Genomic DNA, 15,678 nt, shown 5'->3' with positions numbered 1-15,678 from the left:
CTCATCCACCTTCCTTTGATTTCTCCTCATGGTTACATTTTAACAGTACAAAGGAGAAGGCTGTGTTGACTGATTCCAAAAGCAATTTCTTTTATGTTTTTGCTTTGTTTTGTTTTTTAAAATAAAGAACCATCCTCAATTGGCTAAGCCAAGATTTTAGAGTGAAAATAGGATTTGGTTGCCTTCAGATTTTCTGATTGTTCTATTTTGCATTCTTGCTATCAGAATTATTCTATAAGTGAAGCTTATATTATTAAACTAATTTTAATTTCATACTGGGAAGTGGTTGGAATTATTGCTTAAGCTGACACATACAAAGACTATCAGGAAAATTACCTTAACTTTGATGAGCAAAATGCCACTACTGGGGCTGGCGCTGTGGTGTAGCGGGTTCATGTCCTGGCTGCTCCACTTCTGATCCAGCTCCCTGATCTGGCCTGGGCCTCTGCACCTGTGTGGGAGACCCGGAAGAAGCTCCTGGCTCCTGACTTTGGATTGGCACAGCGCTGGCCATTGAGGCCATTTGGAGAGTGAACCAGCAGATGGACGATTTCTCTCTCTGCCTCTCTGTAACTCTGCTTTTCAAATAAGTAAACACATCTTTTGTAAAAAAAATGCCAGCAATCCTGGGAAGATTAGATTTAAAAGAAAGATACTTGTATAGAAAACTGCATTTTGGGGAATCCAAAAAGCCTTCCATCACAGGCATTTCAAAAACTTCAAAAAATTCTGTCCAGTGAATCTGCCACAATTTACTTTTCACTCAAGTTGTTTTCAGCTTTTACTGTTATATATAATTTTGAAATTAGTGTTTGTATTAGAATGCTTTTCTGTATTTCAAATTGTTTCATTAAAATCTAGTTTTTAAAAAGATTTATTTAATTATTTGAAAGTCAGAGTTACACACAGAGAGAGGGAGAAACAAGGAGAGAGATACCTTCCATCCAGTGGTTCACTCCCATGATGACTGCAATGGCTGGAACTGGGCCAGTCCAAAGCCAGGAGCCAGGAGCCAGGAGCTTTATCCAGGTCTCCCACATGGGTGGCAGGGGCCCTAACACTTGGGCCATCTCCCCCTGTTTTTCCCAGGCCATTAGCAGGAAGCTGGGTTGGAAATGGAGTAGCTGGAACATGAACAGGTACCCATATTGGATGCCAATGATGCAGGCAGTGGCTTAACCCACTACACCAAAACACAAGTCCCTAAAATGTCATTTTTCACTGAAATTAGTGAATCAGAGATCTCAAGAATCTTGACTCCAGTAAAGATCCGATGGACAATGCCACGTTCAGTGTTTGAATGTACCCATTTGTGGCCATAAATAACTTTTTAAAAAATGTATGTGTGGGTCAATTTCTCTTATCCTGATCTGTATCTCATTGTAGCAGATCAGATGTATAGAGCAAACAGCTGCTGAGAGTGAGGCTGGGATTAATGAAAAATGTAAGAATAGGACTGTTATGTATACCATAGATAGGTCCTAGGTATATAAAATTGACAGAGTTTATTTTATTATAGAGGAAACAACAAGTAAATGTAGGGACAGATGGGTGTGAGCCCTTTCCTCACCCTTTGTAAGGGTCATGGCTGACACTACAGCTAGAGAAAAGCATAGCATATGTATTTAATCAAAGCTTTTCCCAACAAGGTGGCCTTCAACAATGAAGATGCAACATCCAAAGACAACTATTCTTATGCTTAAGTTTGGTGAAGCAGGAACAGTGTGAAGAAATGTGATTGGGCCTAAGGATACGATCTACGGACAACTGACTGAAGGGAGAAATCCAGGGACAGTGCTGTGGCGTGGGTTAAGCTGCTGCCAGTGGTGCCAGCATCCTATATGGTTATTGTCCTGGCTGCTCCCCTTCTAATCCAGCTCTCTGCTAATGTGCCTGGGAAAGCAGTAGAGGATGGCCTAAGTGCTTGGGGCACTGTATCCATGTGGGAAAACTGGAAGAAGCTCCTGGCTTCAGCCTGGCCAGACCTGGCGGTTGCAGTCATCTGGGAGGTGGGTGGATGGAAGAATCTCTGTCTATCCCTCTCTTTCTGTAACTTTTTCAAATAAATAAGTGAATCATAAAAAGTGTGGGGAGAGAAATCCAACAGGGACTGTGCCTTCAGGCTCTTCGTGGTCTCTCAGTGTAGCTTTCCTTCCTCAAAGAGTATGGGGCTGTGGCCTGAGGATCTTCTAAAAGGAAGAGTATGACCTTTCTAGGTTGCATGGTTTGCTTTGGAGGAGGAGAGTTATCATTTTCCCAACCTACCACGGGGACGAAGAAATCTGGTTTCTACAGTTCGCTTTGCTTCAGGGAGAAAGAGAAGGTCAGAGGGGCCATGCTTCTGGGGCCTTTCCAATTTCCTTCATTTCAGAGTGCCCAGTATGCCCAAGCACCATAATTTGGCATATTGTGTTCTGAGCCCCAACACAAGCCAAACAAAATTTAAAATACAGTATTCTCCTGATGCTCAGACTTCTAAAACTGTCTTGGCTGTGGAATGAAAAACTGCAATTGCTTCATTACCGTCTAATACATAGATTGTCAAATCATTTGTAGGTAGAACCAAAGTTGAAAATTTAGCTGATATTTTAAAGATTTATTTACTTGAAAGAGTTAGGATTTTTTTTTTTTTCTTTAAGAGTTACAGAGAGACAGAGAGCAAGCTTCCATCTACTGGTTCACTCCTCAAATGGCTGCAAAGGTCACGGCTGGGCCAGGCTGAAGCCAGGAGCCAGGAGCTTCTTCCTGGTGTCCCATGTTGGGGAAGGGGGCCCAAACACTTGGGTCATCTGCTGCATTAGCAGGGAGCTGGATTGGAAGTGGAGCATCCAGGGCTCCAGCTGAAGCCCATTTAGGATGCCAGCATTGCCGGAATTGGCTTAACCTGTTAAGCCCCATGCTGGCCCCGAGAGATCCATCTTCCATCAGCTGGTTCACTCCCCAGATGGCTGCAAGGGCCAGGGGCGGGAGCCTGGAACTCCATCAGGATCTCCTGCGTGGGTTGCAGGGGCCGTCTACCACTGCTTTCCCAGGCACATTAGCAGGAAGCTGACTGAGCAGCCCTGAATTCCCCTGCTGCTGATATGGGGTGTCTGTTACTTCCCCGGGGTGCCTTGACCTGCTGCATCTGGCTGGTGGACCGTAAGATATTTTATAATAAAACAAGTAAGTTGTATTGCCTGTAGGCAAAAAAGCCAAAGTCCCTCCATCCACCCCCCCCCCCCAACTGTTTATATTAAAAGCAGGCTGAAAGTTGTTTCAACTGTGATGGCTAAAAGATTAAAACATTTATGTTGTCTAGATTTCTTTGGAAAACCCTTTGTAACTTCGAAGACACAGAACACAGATAACAGTGTCTGCAAACCAGATCTTGCCTAACAGTATGATTTATCTTTAGTTCTGCTAAGCGGTGACAAGAGCACACCTCCTACTTTTTCATCACTGCCCTGGGTTTATTCATTCCTCTGAGCCTGATTCCCGAGGCAAAGAAGTAGTGCGTGGGGTTTTAGACCTCAGGCCCTGCAATCCATGATTGCAATTTAACTTTGGCTCCGCCTTTCAGGCACAAACGGCAACCGCTGTGTGCCTCAGTTTCCCTACTTAGAGAATGAGGCTGAGGGTGGGGATTGCTGTAGGGACTGAGATGACACGGAGCCAGGAGCAGTGCTCCGCCGACGGCCAGCGCTCCATCTCCGGGAGGTCCCCTGAAGCAGGCCACTTGGCCTTGTCTCCCTAAATGCGAGTCCGTATAATAAATATAAGTGGCATCCGAACGAGAGCGGGCAGGGGCCACGTGATCGCTCCACGAAAGCCACTTGCGGGGGCCTCCCGAGAGTTAGCAATTTAGGCTGCGAAAGGGAAAGCAGGCGCGCCCGCTGCCCGCGCGGTTTCCCGCCGCGCCCGCGTCCCCGTCCCCGGCGGCGGGCGGGCTCGGAGGCGCCCGGGCCGCGGCGGCGGCGGCGGCGGCGCGAGCGGCGCCTCGGGGCCGGTGAATCATCCCGGCAGACACCGAGAGCCGCGGCAGCAGAGAGCAGCGCTGAAACATGGCTGAAGCGGCCACGGGCTTTCTGGAGCAGCTCAAGTCCTGCATAGTCTGGTCTTGGACTTATCTCTGGACCGTGTGGTTCTTCATCGTGCTCTTCCTGGTCTATATCCTGCGGGTGCCCTTGAAAATCAACGACAATTTGAGCACAGGTAAGGCCCGGGCCGCCGGGCCCGTGGCGCGCCCGCCCCTCCCCCGCCTCGGAAAGTTAGTGCAACTCGCGCGGGGCCGCGGCCGGCGGGGGCGGGCGGCCGGGCGCGCGCTCGGGGCCGCGCCGGGCGCGCGCACCGCCGCCCGCCGAGGACGCGGCGCCTCAGGTGGCCGTTCCGGGAGGCCGACGGTCTGCCCGGCTCCGTGGCCCGGTGCCGGCGGAGCCGCGCCGCGCCGCGCCGCGCCGCCAGGCAGGCCCGCCGCTGGCGACGGCACCGCGGCCGGATGCCTCTGTGCCCCGGTGCTGGCTGGCCGGAGTGGGGGAGGAGGAGGAGGAGGACAGGCGTGAGGAGCCAGGGAGTTCCCGGCGGCGCCCCCTTGGGTGTCTGCCCTTGAACGCCCAGGGCTCCTCGGAGCACACCGAGTCCTTCCTCACAGGCTTCCCGGCCGCGGGCGCTGAGCGGCCAACGTGTCGCCGGGCAGGCGCCGCTCCCCGCCTCGGCAGCCCGGGGGCTGCGAGTCCGGAGTGAGCCCCTTTGGGGGTGCTGGGTGCTGGCTGTGGTGAGCGGGGCTGAGGCGCTGCCGAGGGGCCGCCGGCAGGGTGATGACGTGTCGGGTCTCCACGCGGGGCTCGCTCGGCGGAGGCTGTGAATGACCTCTGCCGGTGCCCGCCGCGCGGCGGGACAGGGTCTGAATGGACTCTGGCGCAGCCCCCGAGCCCTCCGCACACAACCCGGGCGGCCACGCGCCCCTCCAGCCGCCCCCCACTCCTGAGAGCTCGGAAACACCACGTCTGTTTGGAAGCGAGGGTGGCAGCCCTCGAGGCTGGAAATAGCTGTGGGACTCAAGGTAGACAGGCCTTCCTTTTTTCTTTTATTTATATTTTTTTAAAATTTTAATTTCACGGAACTCTGGGAAATCCTGACAGTCACTCCTATTCTGTATTTCATACTCTGGGAGTCCAGGTCTGGAAAGGCACTTTCCCGCGGTGTTCACGGCTCCGACACTTTTTAGAACACTTGATGAAGTTCTTATTTTGTTAGGGACTTGTGCTTTTCAGGTGCTAAATTTGAGCATCTTGAGTACTTTAACTTGCACTCATGTGCATATTTGCAGTTGCCTCATAGTGTTTCTTGGATACTACCCTAGGAGGCAGGTGGGATTCTGCACCCTGGAATCTCAGTTTTAAGAGGTGCAGCTCGGCCCTGTGGGTTCAGTCATCGCAGAGACTGTGACTTTCTGAGTTTTCTTAGGGGGTTTGCTTATCACAGTACTGTCTTCCTTGCTTTAGGCAAATACATCTCTAAGGTATCTTCTAGTCTACTTTTGGTTGATTTTTTTAAAAAAATATATTTTATGTATTTATTTGAGAAGTAGAGTTACAAAGGGAGAGAAAGGTCTTCCATTCGCTGGTTCACCCCCCAAATGGCTGCAATGGCTGGGGCTGAGCAGATCCGAATCCAGGAGCCAGGAGCTTCTTCCTGGACTCCCACTCAGGTGCAGGAGCCCAGGAACTTGGGCCATCATCTAGTGCTCTCCCAGGCCATAGCAGAGACCTGGATCACAACAGGAGCAGCTGGGCAGGAAAGGGCGCCCATCTGGGATGCCAGCACTGCAGGCCAAGGCTCAGCCTGCTACGCCACAGCAGTGGCCTAAAGTTGTTTGAATTTATGTTGTAGTGGAATCATGTATTTATTCTTACCTGGGTTTGATGATTGTCCTCCAAAAAAGTCCTCGTAGGATTTTTAAAAAATGTAACTCCCATTAATAAACATTTTATATTTAACTCAGAACACACATTGGTGTACCACATTTTTTTTTTTTTTTGACAGGTAGAGTTATAGACAGACACAGAGAGACAGAGAAAGGTCTTCCTTCCGTTGGTTCACTCCCCAAATGGCCGCTACGGCTGGGGCTGCACTGATCCAAAGCCAGGAAAAGGTGCTTCTTCCTGGTCTCCCATGCGGGTGCAGGACCCAAGCACTTGGGCCATCCTCCACTGCCCTCCTGGGCCACAGCAGAGAGCTGGACTGGAAGAGGAGCAACCGGGACTAGAACCCAGCACCCATATGGGATGCCGGCGCTGCAGGTGGAGGATTCACCAAATGAGCCTCGGAGCCGGCCCCCACATTTTCTTTTTTAAAAAAAGTTTTTTTTTTTTTAATTCATTTGAAAGAATTAGAGAGAGAGAGACACAGACAGACAGACAGCCATCTTTCATTCCCTGGTTCACTCCCCAGGTGACTGACTGCAACAGCCAGGACTGGGACAGTCCAAAGCCAGGAGCTTCATCCGGGTCTCCTTCGAGGGCAGCAGGGGCTCAAGCACTTGAGCTATCTTTTGCTGCTTTTCCCAGGCCACCAGTAAGGGAACCAGATCAGAAGTGGAACAGGCGGGCCTTGAACCCATATGGGATGCTGGTATTGCAAGCAGTGCCTCCACCTGCTATGCCACAATGCTGCCCCTCCACATTTTCTTAAAGTAGGTTAAATTATTATCCATGTAGGTATGTTCATGTGCTCATACATGTATCACATACCAGTGCTTTATCCAGAACAGGCAAGAAGCAAAATCCCTTCTGGAAAAATGTGTAGTTTTTATGGAGGAAATTTGGTGGGGCTTCTCCCAACAACTCTGACTCTAGCATTTTTCAGAGGCCTTTGTTTGTCTGTGTAAGGGTGTTTCTCATACAGGCTTAAACAGGGAAAATATGAAGGTGAATGGGCTGTCTGGACGGAGCCTCACCAGACACATGGTAGAAGGAGCCTGGGGCTATTTTCTCAGTGATGCTGGACTTCTGTTTTCCGTGATTTTATGCATATTTTAGTCATAAAGGAAGATAAAAGGAGAAGCACACAGAGAACAAGTACCTCTGCTATTTCAGTGAGAATGTGTGTGTTGGGTGGCTTCAGCCTGGCTCTGCCCTGGCTGTCCCAGTGGATAGAACATCTCTGTCTCTCTTCCTTTCAAATAAATAAACAAAAATCTTCATGGTCTACCTTTTCTTAAAATGTGCTCCTTGAGCATGTTTGCACCAAGAAGCTTAAGTGATTTTTTTCTAGTTCTTTTTCTCTTTCTTGAAAAGCAAGTATTCAAAGATCTTTGAAATCCCTCTTCATTCCTTTTGGAGAAAAAAAAATATAATGTATTATCCTTACCTAGCCTTAAAGTTGTTTAAATTACAAAATACTTTTGTGGCACTTGTGATGATAATGAAGAATTGGAATAATGCCTTTTTTTTTTTTCAGACCTGCAATTTCTGTATGTATAAAAGGACAGCCTTATATTTCTTAAGATTCCTTTTAGCCCTGGTATTCTGTGTCAGTGTCAGGATAAATTTTACTGAGTGCAGAGTGTAGCACATGTTATGTACACTCCCTGAGAGCAGGAACCTTGTCTTATCTTGTCTATCTTGTTGTCTGTCTCCAGGATCTAGAATGGTCAGTAGACAGGCCTAACATGCTCAGGTGTGAATTTGTAGGATGAATGAAAAACTGTCAGTTGATTGTGCTGACTCAACAGTAATGTTGTCCTTTGGGAAATGATTTGTGAAGTTACCTTGTAGTCACTTCCTATGGGGTTGAAAATTGTGTTAACTGACTCTAAGTCAGCTATAACGGTTACCCTGCTGTGTTTATTGATGTTCTAAAATATTAATACATTTAGATCCATTCTTTAGGAGTAGAATTTAAGGAAGACTATCTTCCTTGTCCATATTGTGAACTTAATTTAATATAAGCAACACTAAGAATCAAAAATTGATCTCTTTGTGAGTCAATTTGTATAACAGACCCTGGAACTTCAAGTAAAGGAATTTAGAGGTAAGTACCTCATATTACTTGTAACGATGGAGCTAGAGGTTCTACCAGTATGGGAAAAGTTCTTGTCTGTGGGGAAGGATAGGCCAATAGAAGAAATACTTGATTGGGAAACATTTTAGAATGATATTGTCAGGCATAATGAAAATTAGTAAACACACAGAAACATAACTTGAAATGATTAGAAATACTGCATCACAATTTTCAGTTGTATTTGCCCGATGAGAGTAGTTTGAGTGTTTCAGAAATTTGCTTTATTATTTCTTTCTCCGTGTTGGGCAGTTATTGAGAAAAATAAATACCAGCTGTGATTAACTGAAACAAGCAGTGGGTTTAGAATTAGAGGATTTGAGTTCAAATTTCCAGTTGCTAACTGTGGAATAACTTAGGGCAAATTTCTTTGTAAGCTCCTTTGCTCATTTATAAGGGGAGGACAATGCATCTCTGTTTGTTGGCTTATTTTGAAGTTTGCATGATATAAAATTTAGCACTGAGCTGTGAGCATAGCACATATTTAATATCAGGACTATATATTGTCTGCCTGTTCCAGTCCATTTCGCTGACTCTGAATTGTGTTCATCCATTGGTTAATTAATCCACTGGCTAGTTTATTCTTTCATTTGGAGAGGCAAGTGCCTGTAAAATTAAGCTTGCACTTTTCCTGTCAGTTATTATTTGGAGATGCAGTCTCATGTCAGTTACAATCTTCCAAGTTTCAGCACTTGTTCTCCATGATGAATGATTACTAATGTACCATTTTGTTCGCTGTGTCTCCCCATATATTATCTTCCTCCCTATGAGCAAGGACTATGCATAGTAGAAGTCACATCTTAAAAATAGGTTTGAAGGTAAATCTGTTGATTGGAACTAGGAAGGGACAGGGAATTAACCTTTATTAAGTTCTTACGTTAATCAAACACTGTGCATAGTGCTTTATCATTGGTTATTAGATTCCCTGGGCTTGTTCACAGTCTGTTTATATCCTGTAATATACCTGGTATTCTCTTTGTATATGTGGGGTGAAAATTTGTTCAAAATAGAATGAGGGGCTGTCCCCGTGGCATAGTAGGTTAATCCTCTGATTGTGGCGCTGGCATCCCATGTGGTAGTCCCGGCTGCCCCTCTTCCAATCCAACTCTCTGCTATGGCCTGGGAAAGCAGTAGAGGATGGCCCAAGTGTTTGGGACCCTGCACCTGCATGGGAGACCTGGAAGAAGCACCTGGCTCCTGGCCCAGCTCCAGCTGTTGTGGCCATCTGGGGAGTGAACCAACGGAAGGAAGACCTTTCTCTGTCTCTCCCTCTCTCTATCTGTAACTTTACCTCTCAAATAAATAAATAAACTTTTTAAAAAAATGCATTTTGTTAGGGAAGCAGCTTCCTTTATGAATACAGATTAGAATTTGCAGACTTGTGGAGTACTTTGGTGGGGACTGTTCCTTAGGATACTCGGAAGAACTTGAAAGCAGGGATTGTGAGTTTTCATCTTTGCGTTTTCATCATGTGGTCATTGCTCAGTGACAGTACATGAAAGGGTGAGTGCTTGAGTTAAGGGGTGCTTTGAAGTCCATCCAAGGTGGAGGCACTGGTGGTCCTTTCCTTCGTTTTTATTTTTTATTTTACTTTATTTGACAGAGTTACAGACAGTGAGAGGGAGAGACAGAGAAAGGTCTTCCTTCTGATGGTTCACCCCCCAAATGGCCATTGCAGCCGGCTTGCTGCGCCGATCCAAAGCCAGGAGCCAGGTGCTTCCTCCTGGTCTCCCTTGCGGGTGCAGGGCCCAAGCACTTGGGCCATCCTCCACTGCCCTCCCGGGCCACAGCAGAGAGCTGGACAGGAAGAGGAGCAACCGGGACTAGAACCCGGCGCCCACATGGGATGCCAGTGCCGCAGGTGGAGGGATTAACCAAGTGAGCCACGGCGCTGGCCCTGGTGATCCTTTTCTTATTTTACTTCACCTGCTAAGCTTTTCCTTTCTCCTGCGTCAGAGGAGGGTGTTGTGAATATGCCACACTGAAACCTGGCCTTACTGTTTTGCTCACAACAGAAACTCAGAGACATGGAAGGATTTTCCTGAGGAAACCGGGGCAAGAGTCCAAAAACAAGGGAAGAAAAAGCATTCTTGTGCATTCAGAAGAAGTGATTGCCCAAGCCAGAACGAATGGAAAAGTTCAGAGGAGGAAACGCGAATGGGGAAGAAGGAATAGTGTGGTGTAATTATGACTAGCTGAGGGGCCGAGAACAGCTCATAGATCTTCTAGATATGGGGCTGGAACAGCATTGACAGAAGGTGTTTTGCTGGACAAATACCACAGTGTAAAGAATGCTCATACATCCTAAAAGAACCTGTAATTGGCACCTCCCTCAGCATTCTGTGAGTGGTTGTGTGGTTGACATAGTTGCCTTTGGCCTGCAGCTTGGTGATAGAATTTGTCTGTTGATTAGAATGCAGCTTTGTATGAGATGGTAACATGAATGAGAAAGTGAATTTTAGACTACAAAGTACTGTTTAAATCCAAGGCATTATACTAGGTTGTTTCCCAAGAAGGGTGTATTTTATAGGCTTGGTTTCATAGTGAAATGACAGGTTAAAATATATAGTGGGGGAGCCAGCGCTGTGGCGTAGAGGGTAAAGCTGCCTCCTGCAGTGTTGGCATCCCATATGGGTGACGGTTCAAGTCCTGGTTGTTCCACTTCCAATCCTGCTCTCTCCTATGGTCTGGGAAAGCAGTAGAAGATGGCCTAAGTCCTTGGGCCCCTCTACCTACAAGGGAGACCCAGAAGAAGCTCTAGGCTCCTGGCTTTGGATTGGCATAGCTCTGGCCAATTTGGCCATCTGGAGAGTGAACCAGCGGATGGAAGACCGGAAGACCTCTCTCTCTACCTTTGCCTCTCTATAGCTCTGCCTTTCAAATAAATAAATAAATCTTTTTTTTTTGGACAGGCAGAGTTAGTGAGAGAGAGAGAGAGAAACAGAGAGAAAGGTCTTTTTTCGTTGGTTTACCCCCCAATGGCCGCTGCGGCAGGCGTACTGCGCTGATCTGAAGCCAGGAGTCAGGTGCTTCTCCTGGTCTCCTATGTGGGTGCAGGGCCCAAGCACTTGGGCCATCCTCCACTGCCTTCCCAGGCCACAGCAGAGAGCTGGCCTGGAAGAGGAGCAACCGGGATAGAATCCGGCGCCCTGACCGGAACTAGAACCTGGTGTGCCGGCGCCGCAGGTGGAGGATTAGCCTATTGAGCCAAGGCGCCGGCCTCAAATAAATAAATAAATCTTAAAATGTATATAAATATATAGTGGGATCTGCTTTTATTCTAGATATTCTTTCTGACATTGCACCAATTATGAGAATGGACTTTTAGATTGTTTGGTCCCAAACTACTGAATGTTTGTTGCAAACATTAAATGTTATCTATCTCCCAACATCCTGATTGTATTTGCGATAACATTGTAAAGATATCTAGAAAAGATTTTGAGTTTTCCAGAAGAGAGAAAATAAGTAATGAAACTCATTTTTGACGTTACAATAGAGCAAGACAGTTGCTCATGTGTTACTCTTACCCATTATTTAAATATAGCAAGCATTCCTGAACTACCTACTGTGCTAAAATAGGAAACGGACAGGCCCAGTTAGCTGTAGCAGTATTTTATGTTAGATGTGGCTGTGGTTAGAGGAGTCACTGTTTAATTGCAGTTACTAAATCTTTCAGCAGAATAAGGAAACATTCATATGGGAGAGCATTTAATTTCCCTCTGAATTTTAGAACACTGAAAGATAATAGTTATACTCTAGAAAACTCTAATCTTGGTTTTGAAGTTGACCTCCACTTCTAATAAAAGATCTTGGTTAAGTGTCAGAAAGTTTGAGCAAGCCTATAAAATGTTTGAGGACTTTAAAGAGATCTCTTGGGTCAGTGAGAAAGGACTATTTGTTTTATTATAAAAAGCTTAACAATTTAAAACGGTGCAAACAGTAGAAACATCCCAAGTCATAAAATAGTCTTAAAGAAGTAGCTTTTACACATAAGCAGTTTGGGTCTGGATTTATGTGTGCTCTAGAATTAGAGGTTTGTTTTATTTTGCAGTCAGCTATAATACTATTCTGAAGTACTCTTTGAGTAGAAATACACGCTGGTGGAATGTTTATAGTTCTTCCTTTTGTTGAACTTTTCCAATTTTAGTCTCCTTGTCTGGGGAATAAGAGAATGGATTTTACTTCCATGCTAAATTGGTCTTTTTCATTTTTTGATAGGTACTGTGCATTGAGTATTTCTAATAGAACTAATAAAATAATGCCATTGGGGATATTTTGTAATTTATTATACCCACTTGACTCAGTTGATTCTTCTTCTGTGACATGTTTAGGTTTGTGTAGTGTCTCAGACTAAGAACTGTGTGAGCTGGTTAGCATTTCATTCTCCCTGCAGTTTGGTTTAAGTGTGTGTGTGTGTATGTGTGTGTGTGTGTGTAGGAATCTGTCCGCTGTCACCAGCATATTTTATTTCAAACCAAAAAATTCTACTTTTTTCAGTTCAGTCTCAGAGTTAACATTATGGTTTAGAGAGAATCCTTTTTGTTTTCTTAGCTTATTTATGTTATAGAAATATAATGTTTGGCTGTTTTCACAATGGCTTTTTCAGGAAAGCTTAAAATTATATATTTTTATTTAAGAGATGAAGCATGAGAGCCTAAATTACAATTTTAAAACATTAGAAACTAAGTTCTCTATTTTTCCCTCTGAGCTGGCAGTTGTGTATGAATTATCATTCAGTAAAAGTCTGAAAATGTAATAAAAAAAATCTCATGGTGAATTTAATCAACTAGAGAAAGTCATTATCCTAAAAAATACCTTGTCTTTCTCTTCCATTATTTGAACAATCAAATTCTGTTTTAGGAGGAAAAGTACAGAAGTGATGACAATGGCAATTAAGTGTGAACACAGGTATGCAGACATCAATTAGTTTGGGCTATAAAAATATTACTATGAATGTTTGGTTTTTACACTGAGTTTCTTTTTTTTTTTTTTTTTTTTTAACAGGCAGAGTGGATAGTGAGAGAGAGAGACCGAGAGAAAGGTCTTCCTTTTTGCCGTTGGTTCACCCTCCTATGGCCGCTGTGGCCGGCGCATTGTGCTGATCCAAAGCCAGGAGCCAGGTGCTTCTCCTGGTCTCCCATGCAGGTGTAGGGCCCAAGCACTTGGGCCATCCTCCACTACCTTCCCGGGCCACAGCAGAGAGCTGGCCTGGAAGAGGAGGAACCGGGATAGAATCCAGCACCCCAACCGGGACTAGAACCCGGTGTGCTGGCACCGCAAGGCAGAGGATTAGCCTGTTGAGCCACGGCGCCGGCCTCACTGAGTTATTTTTTACAGCTTACCTACAGAAAATAATATAGCATTTTCTGTAGTTTTAAAAGGACAATTAAAGGAAACTATGACTTAAAGGTAAACATTTTCAGTTTTAACTGTGAATAAATGTGGAGAAGAGTAATAATGTACATAAAAAGGGCAAATAACCTGCTGATCTGGACTGGAGAAGATCTAAATTGTACACTTGTGTGAAAACTGGCTAGCTGCTATGAGAAAACAGAGGTGTATTATTTCTCAGTCTGAAGCGAACACCTAAATGATATTGCTGAGTGTGGTGAGCAGGCTGGGACTTTCAGGGGAGGGGGTTGTGTAGCAATAGTCTCAGGCCAGGGATTTTCTCTACTGTGTCTTGAACATTTCTGTAGCATTGTTTCAGGACCAGCTGACATTCTAGATTAAGCATGACTTAGAAGTAAAATATAAAATTCTTTCTTCTGTTTGTAGCTTGCAGAAACAAATGAAGATATATGAATACTTAGACATTAAAACACTATCTTTTTAGTAGACTACACTTCCTTTTTATATTCATTTATTATATCCATCATTTACATTTATTTCATTAAAGTATTGTGTTCATATGTGAATGCATTTAACACTTTTTGACACTTCATTTTATGGAAGTTTCTTTTTTAGTGTTGACAAGCTTGCCAGAAGACTGAAAAGTGCAATTAGTCCTTTCAGATTGATTTATTTATTAGAGATATAAAATTGTTTAGATCAAGTTCATATATCCTCCTAGGGAGGAAGCCTAACTGTTAGTGAAATGATACTGTCTTCACCTTGCCTTTAGAGGAAAGCTTCGCTGCACTCGCATGGGAGACCCGGAAGAAGCTCCTGGCTCCTGGCCTAGGACTGGTGCAGCTCCAGCTGTTGCAGCCATCTGGGGAGTAAAACAGTAGATGGAAGACCTCTCTCTCTGTCTCTATCTCTCTCTCTGTAACTCTGTCTTTCAAATAAATAAATCTTTAAAAAAAAGATACTATGAATTTTCTATGAACTTTTTGAAGTTCTTTCATGTGTATATAAATGCACCCCTCTTCCTTTTTTCATAGCCATATATGTGTGTGTGTGTGCTTTGTGTGTCTTTTAGTTCCCCTAAAATTTTTTTAGTTCCCTTAAGTTTTAAAGAGAAGTATATGACAGCAACAGGAGCTCCACTGCTGTTGAAAATGAATAAGATTTTATTATCTTTTTTTTTTAAGATGTATTTTATTTATTTGAAAGAATTACAGAGAGAGGTCGAGACAGAGAGAGAGGTCTTCCATCCGCTGATTCACTCCCCAGATGGCCACAATGGCCGGAGCTGAGCCGATCTGAAGCCAGGAGCCAGGAGCTTCTTCCTGGTCTCCCATGTGGGTGCAGGGACTTGGGCTATCTTCTGCTACTTTCCCAGGCCATAGCAGAGAGCTGGATAGGAAGTGGAGCAGCCAGAATTCAAACCGGCACCCATATGGGATGCGGGTGCTTCAGGCTTTAACCCACTGCGCCACAGCACCAGCTTCTTATTATCTGTTTTCTAACTTTATTCATTAACCTATTGTATTCTGTTGCCTACTTTCACTCACACTTTTTCTGGAGCTTCTTAAACCTCATGGGTACTTTTAATTCATTCATTGCTTCCCAGATCTTGTTCTTACTGATGAGTTGCACTGCAGAATAGGACTTTTGATGTTGAATCTCTATAGTCTCTTCCCATCAAATAACAAATTCATTGAATCATACTATTACCAAGTCACAGTGCTTGGCTGGGTGTGGAGGATTGGAATGATGACCTGGATATGGCTCCTGTTTTCAGTACCTTGAGGTTTTGAACGTAGAAAGAGAAATGGGCACATAATCAATTTTTATTCAAAGTAAAACGTGTGGAACATAAAGGAGTAAACCGGTATCAATAAGGGGCTGAGAGAAAGATTTAACTTTGTGTTGGACTTGGATTTGGACCTTGCCCTTGCAGTTTGCAGGCTGCTTGGTGAATGTGAGGATGTCAGATTTCTTGGTGCCTTCTGAAAACTGCTGAAGTGGCTAATGGAAGGTAGAAAAGGGAGAATATGTTGGTTAGGTTGGAGTTAAGTTTGTAGGACTTAAAATAATTGAAATTCTTTTTTAAAGAAGGATTTCTAATATTTATTTATTTGAGAGGTAGAGTTACAGAGAGAGGAAGAGTCAGAGAGAAAGGTCTTCTATCTGCTGTGATAGAAGATCCCCAAATGATCCCAGCCGCCGAGCTGAGCCCATTCGAAGCCAGGAACCAGGAGCTTCTTCTGGGTCTCCCATGTGGGCCCAGGGGCCCAAGCACATGGGACA

The 15,678-nt window shown here is 44.9% G+C and overlaps 1 protein-coding gene across 4 annotated transcripts in view; it reads left to right on the top strand.

The window, feature by feature from the left end:
* Positions 1 to 3,971: 3,971 nt before the first annotated feature.
* ST7 (suppression of tumorigenicity 7) overlaps positions 3,972 to 15,678 on the top strand; it is a 300,729-nt gene continuing 289,022 nt past the window's right edge. For 2 of the 4 annotated variants that reach the window (XM_062207690.1, XM_062207776.1), the window contains exon 1: positions 3,973 to 4,194. In XM_062207690.1, coding sequence (XP_062063674.1) covers positions 4,044 to 4,194 — 151 coding nt within the window. In that variant the 5' untranslated portion in view covers positions 3,973 to 4,043. Of the gene's footprint in view, positions 4,195 to 15,678 lie in introns of all 4 variants that reach the window. The other 2 variants (XM_062207599.1, XM_062207863.1) reach the window with 2 other exon arrangements.

This window comes from Lepus europaeus, chromosome 1, assembly GCF_033115175.1.
Source record: "Lepus europaeus isolate LE1 chromosome 1, mLepTim1.pri, whole genome shotgun sequence".
In the NCBI taxonomy this organism is placed as follows: Eukaryota; Metazoa; Chordata; class Mammalia; order Lagomorpha; family Leporidae; genus Lepus; species Lepus europaeus.
The sequence above is the reverse complement of the archived record's forward strand: the minus strand, read 5'-3'. Positions and strand labels throughout refer to the sequence as shown.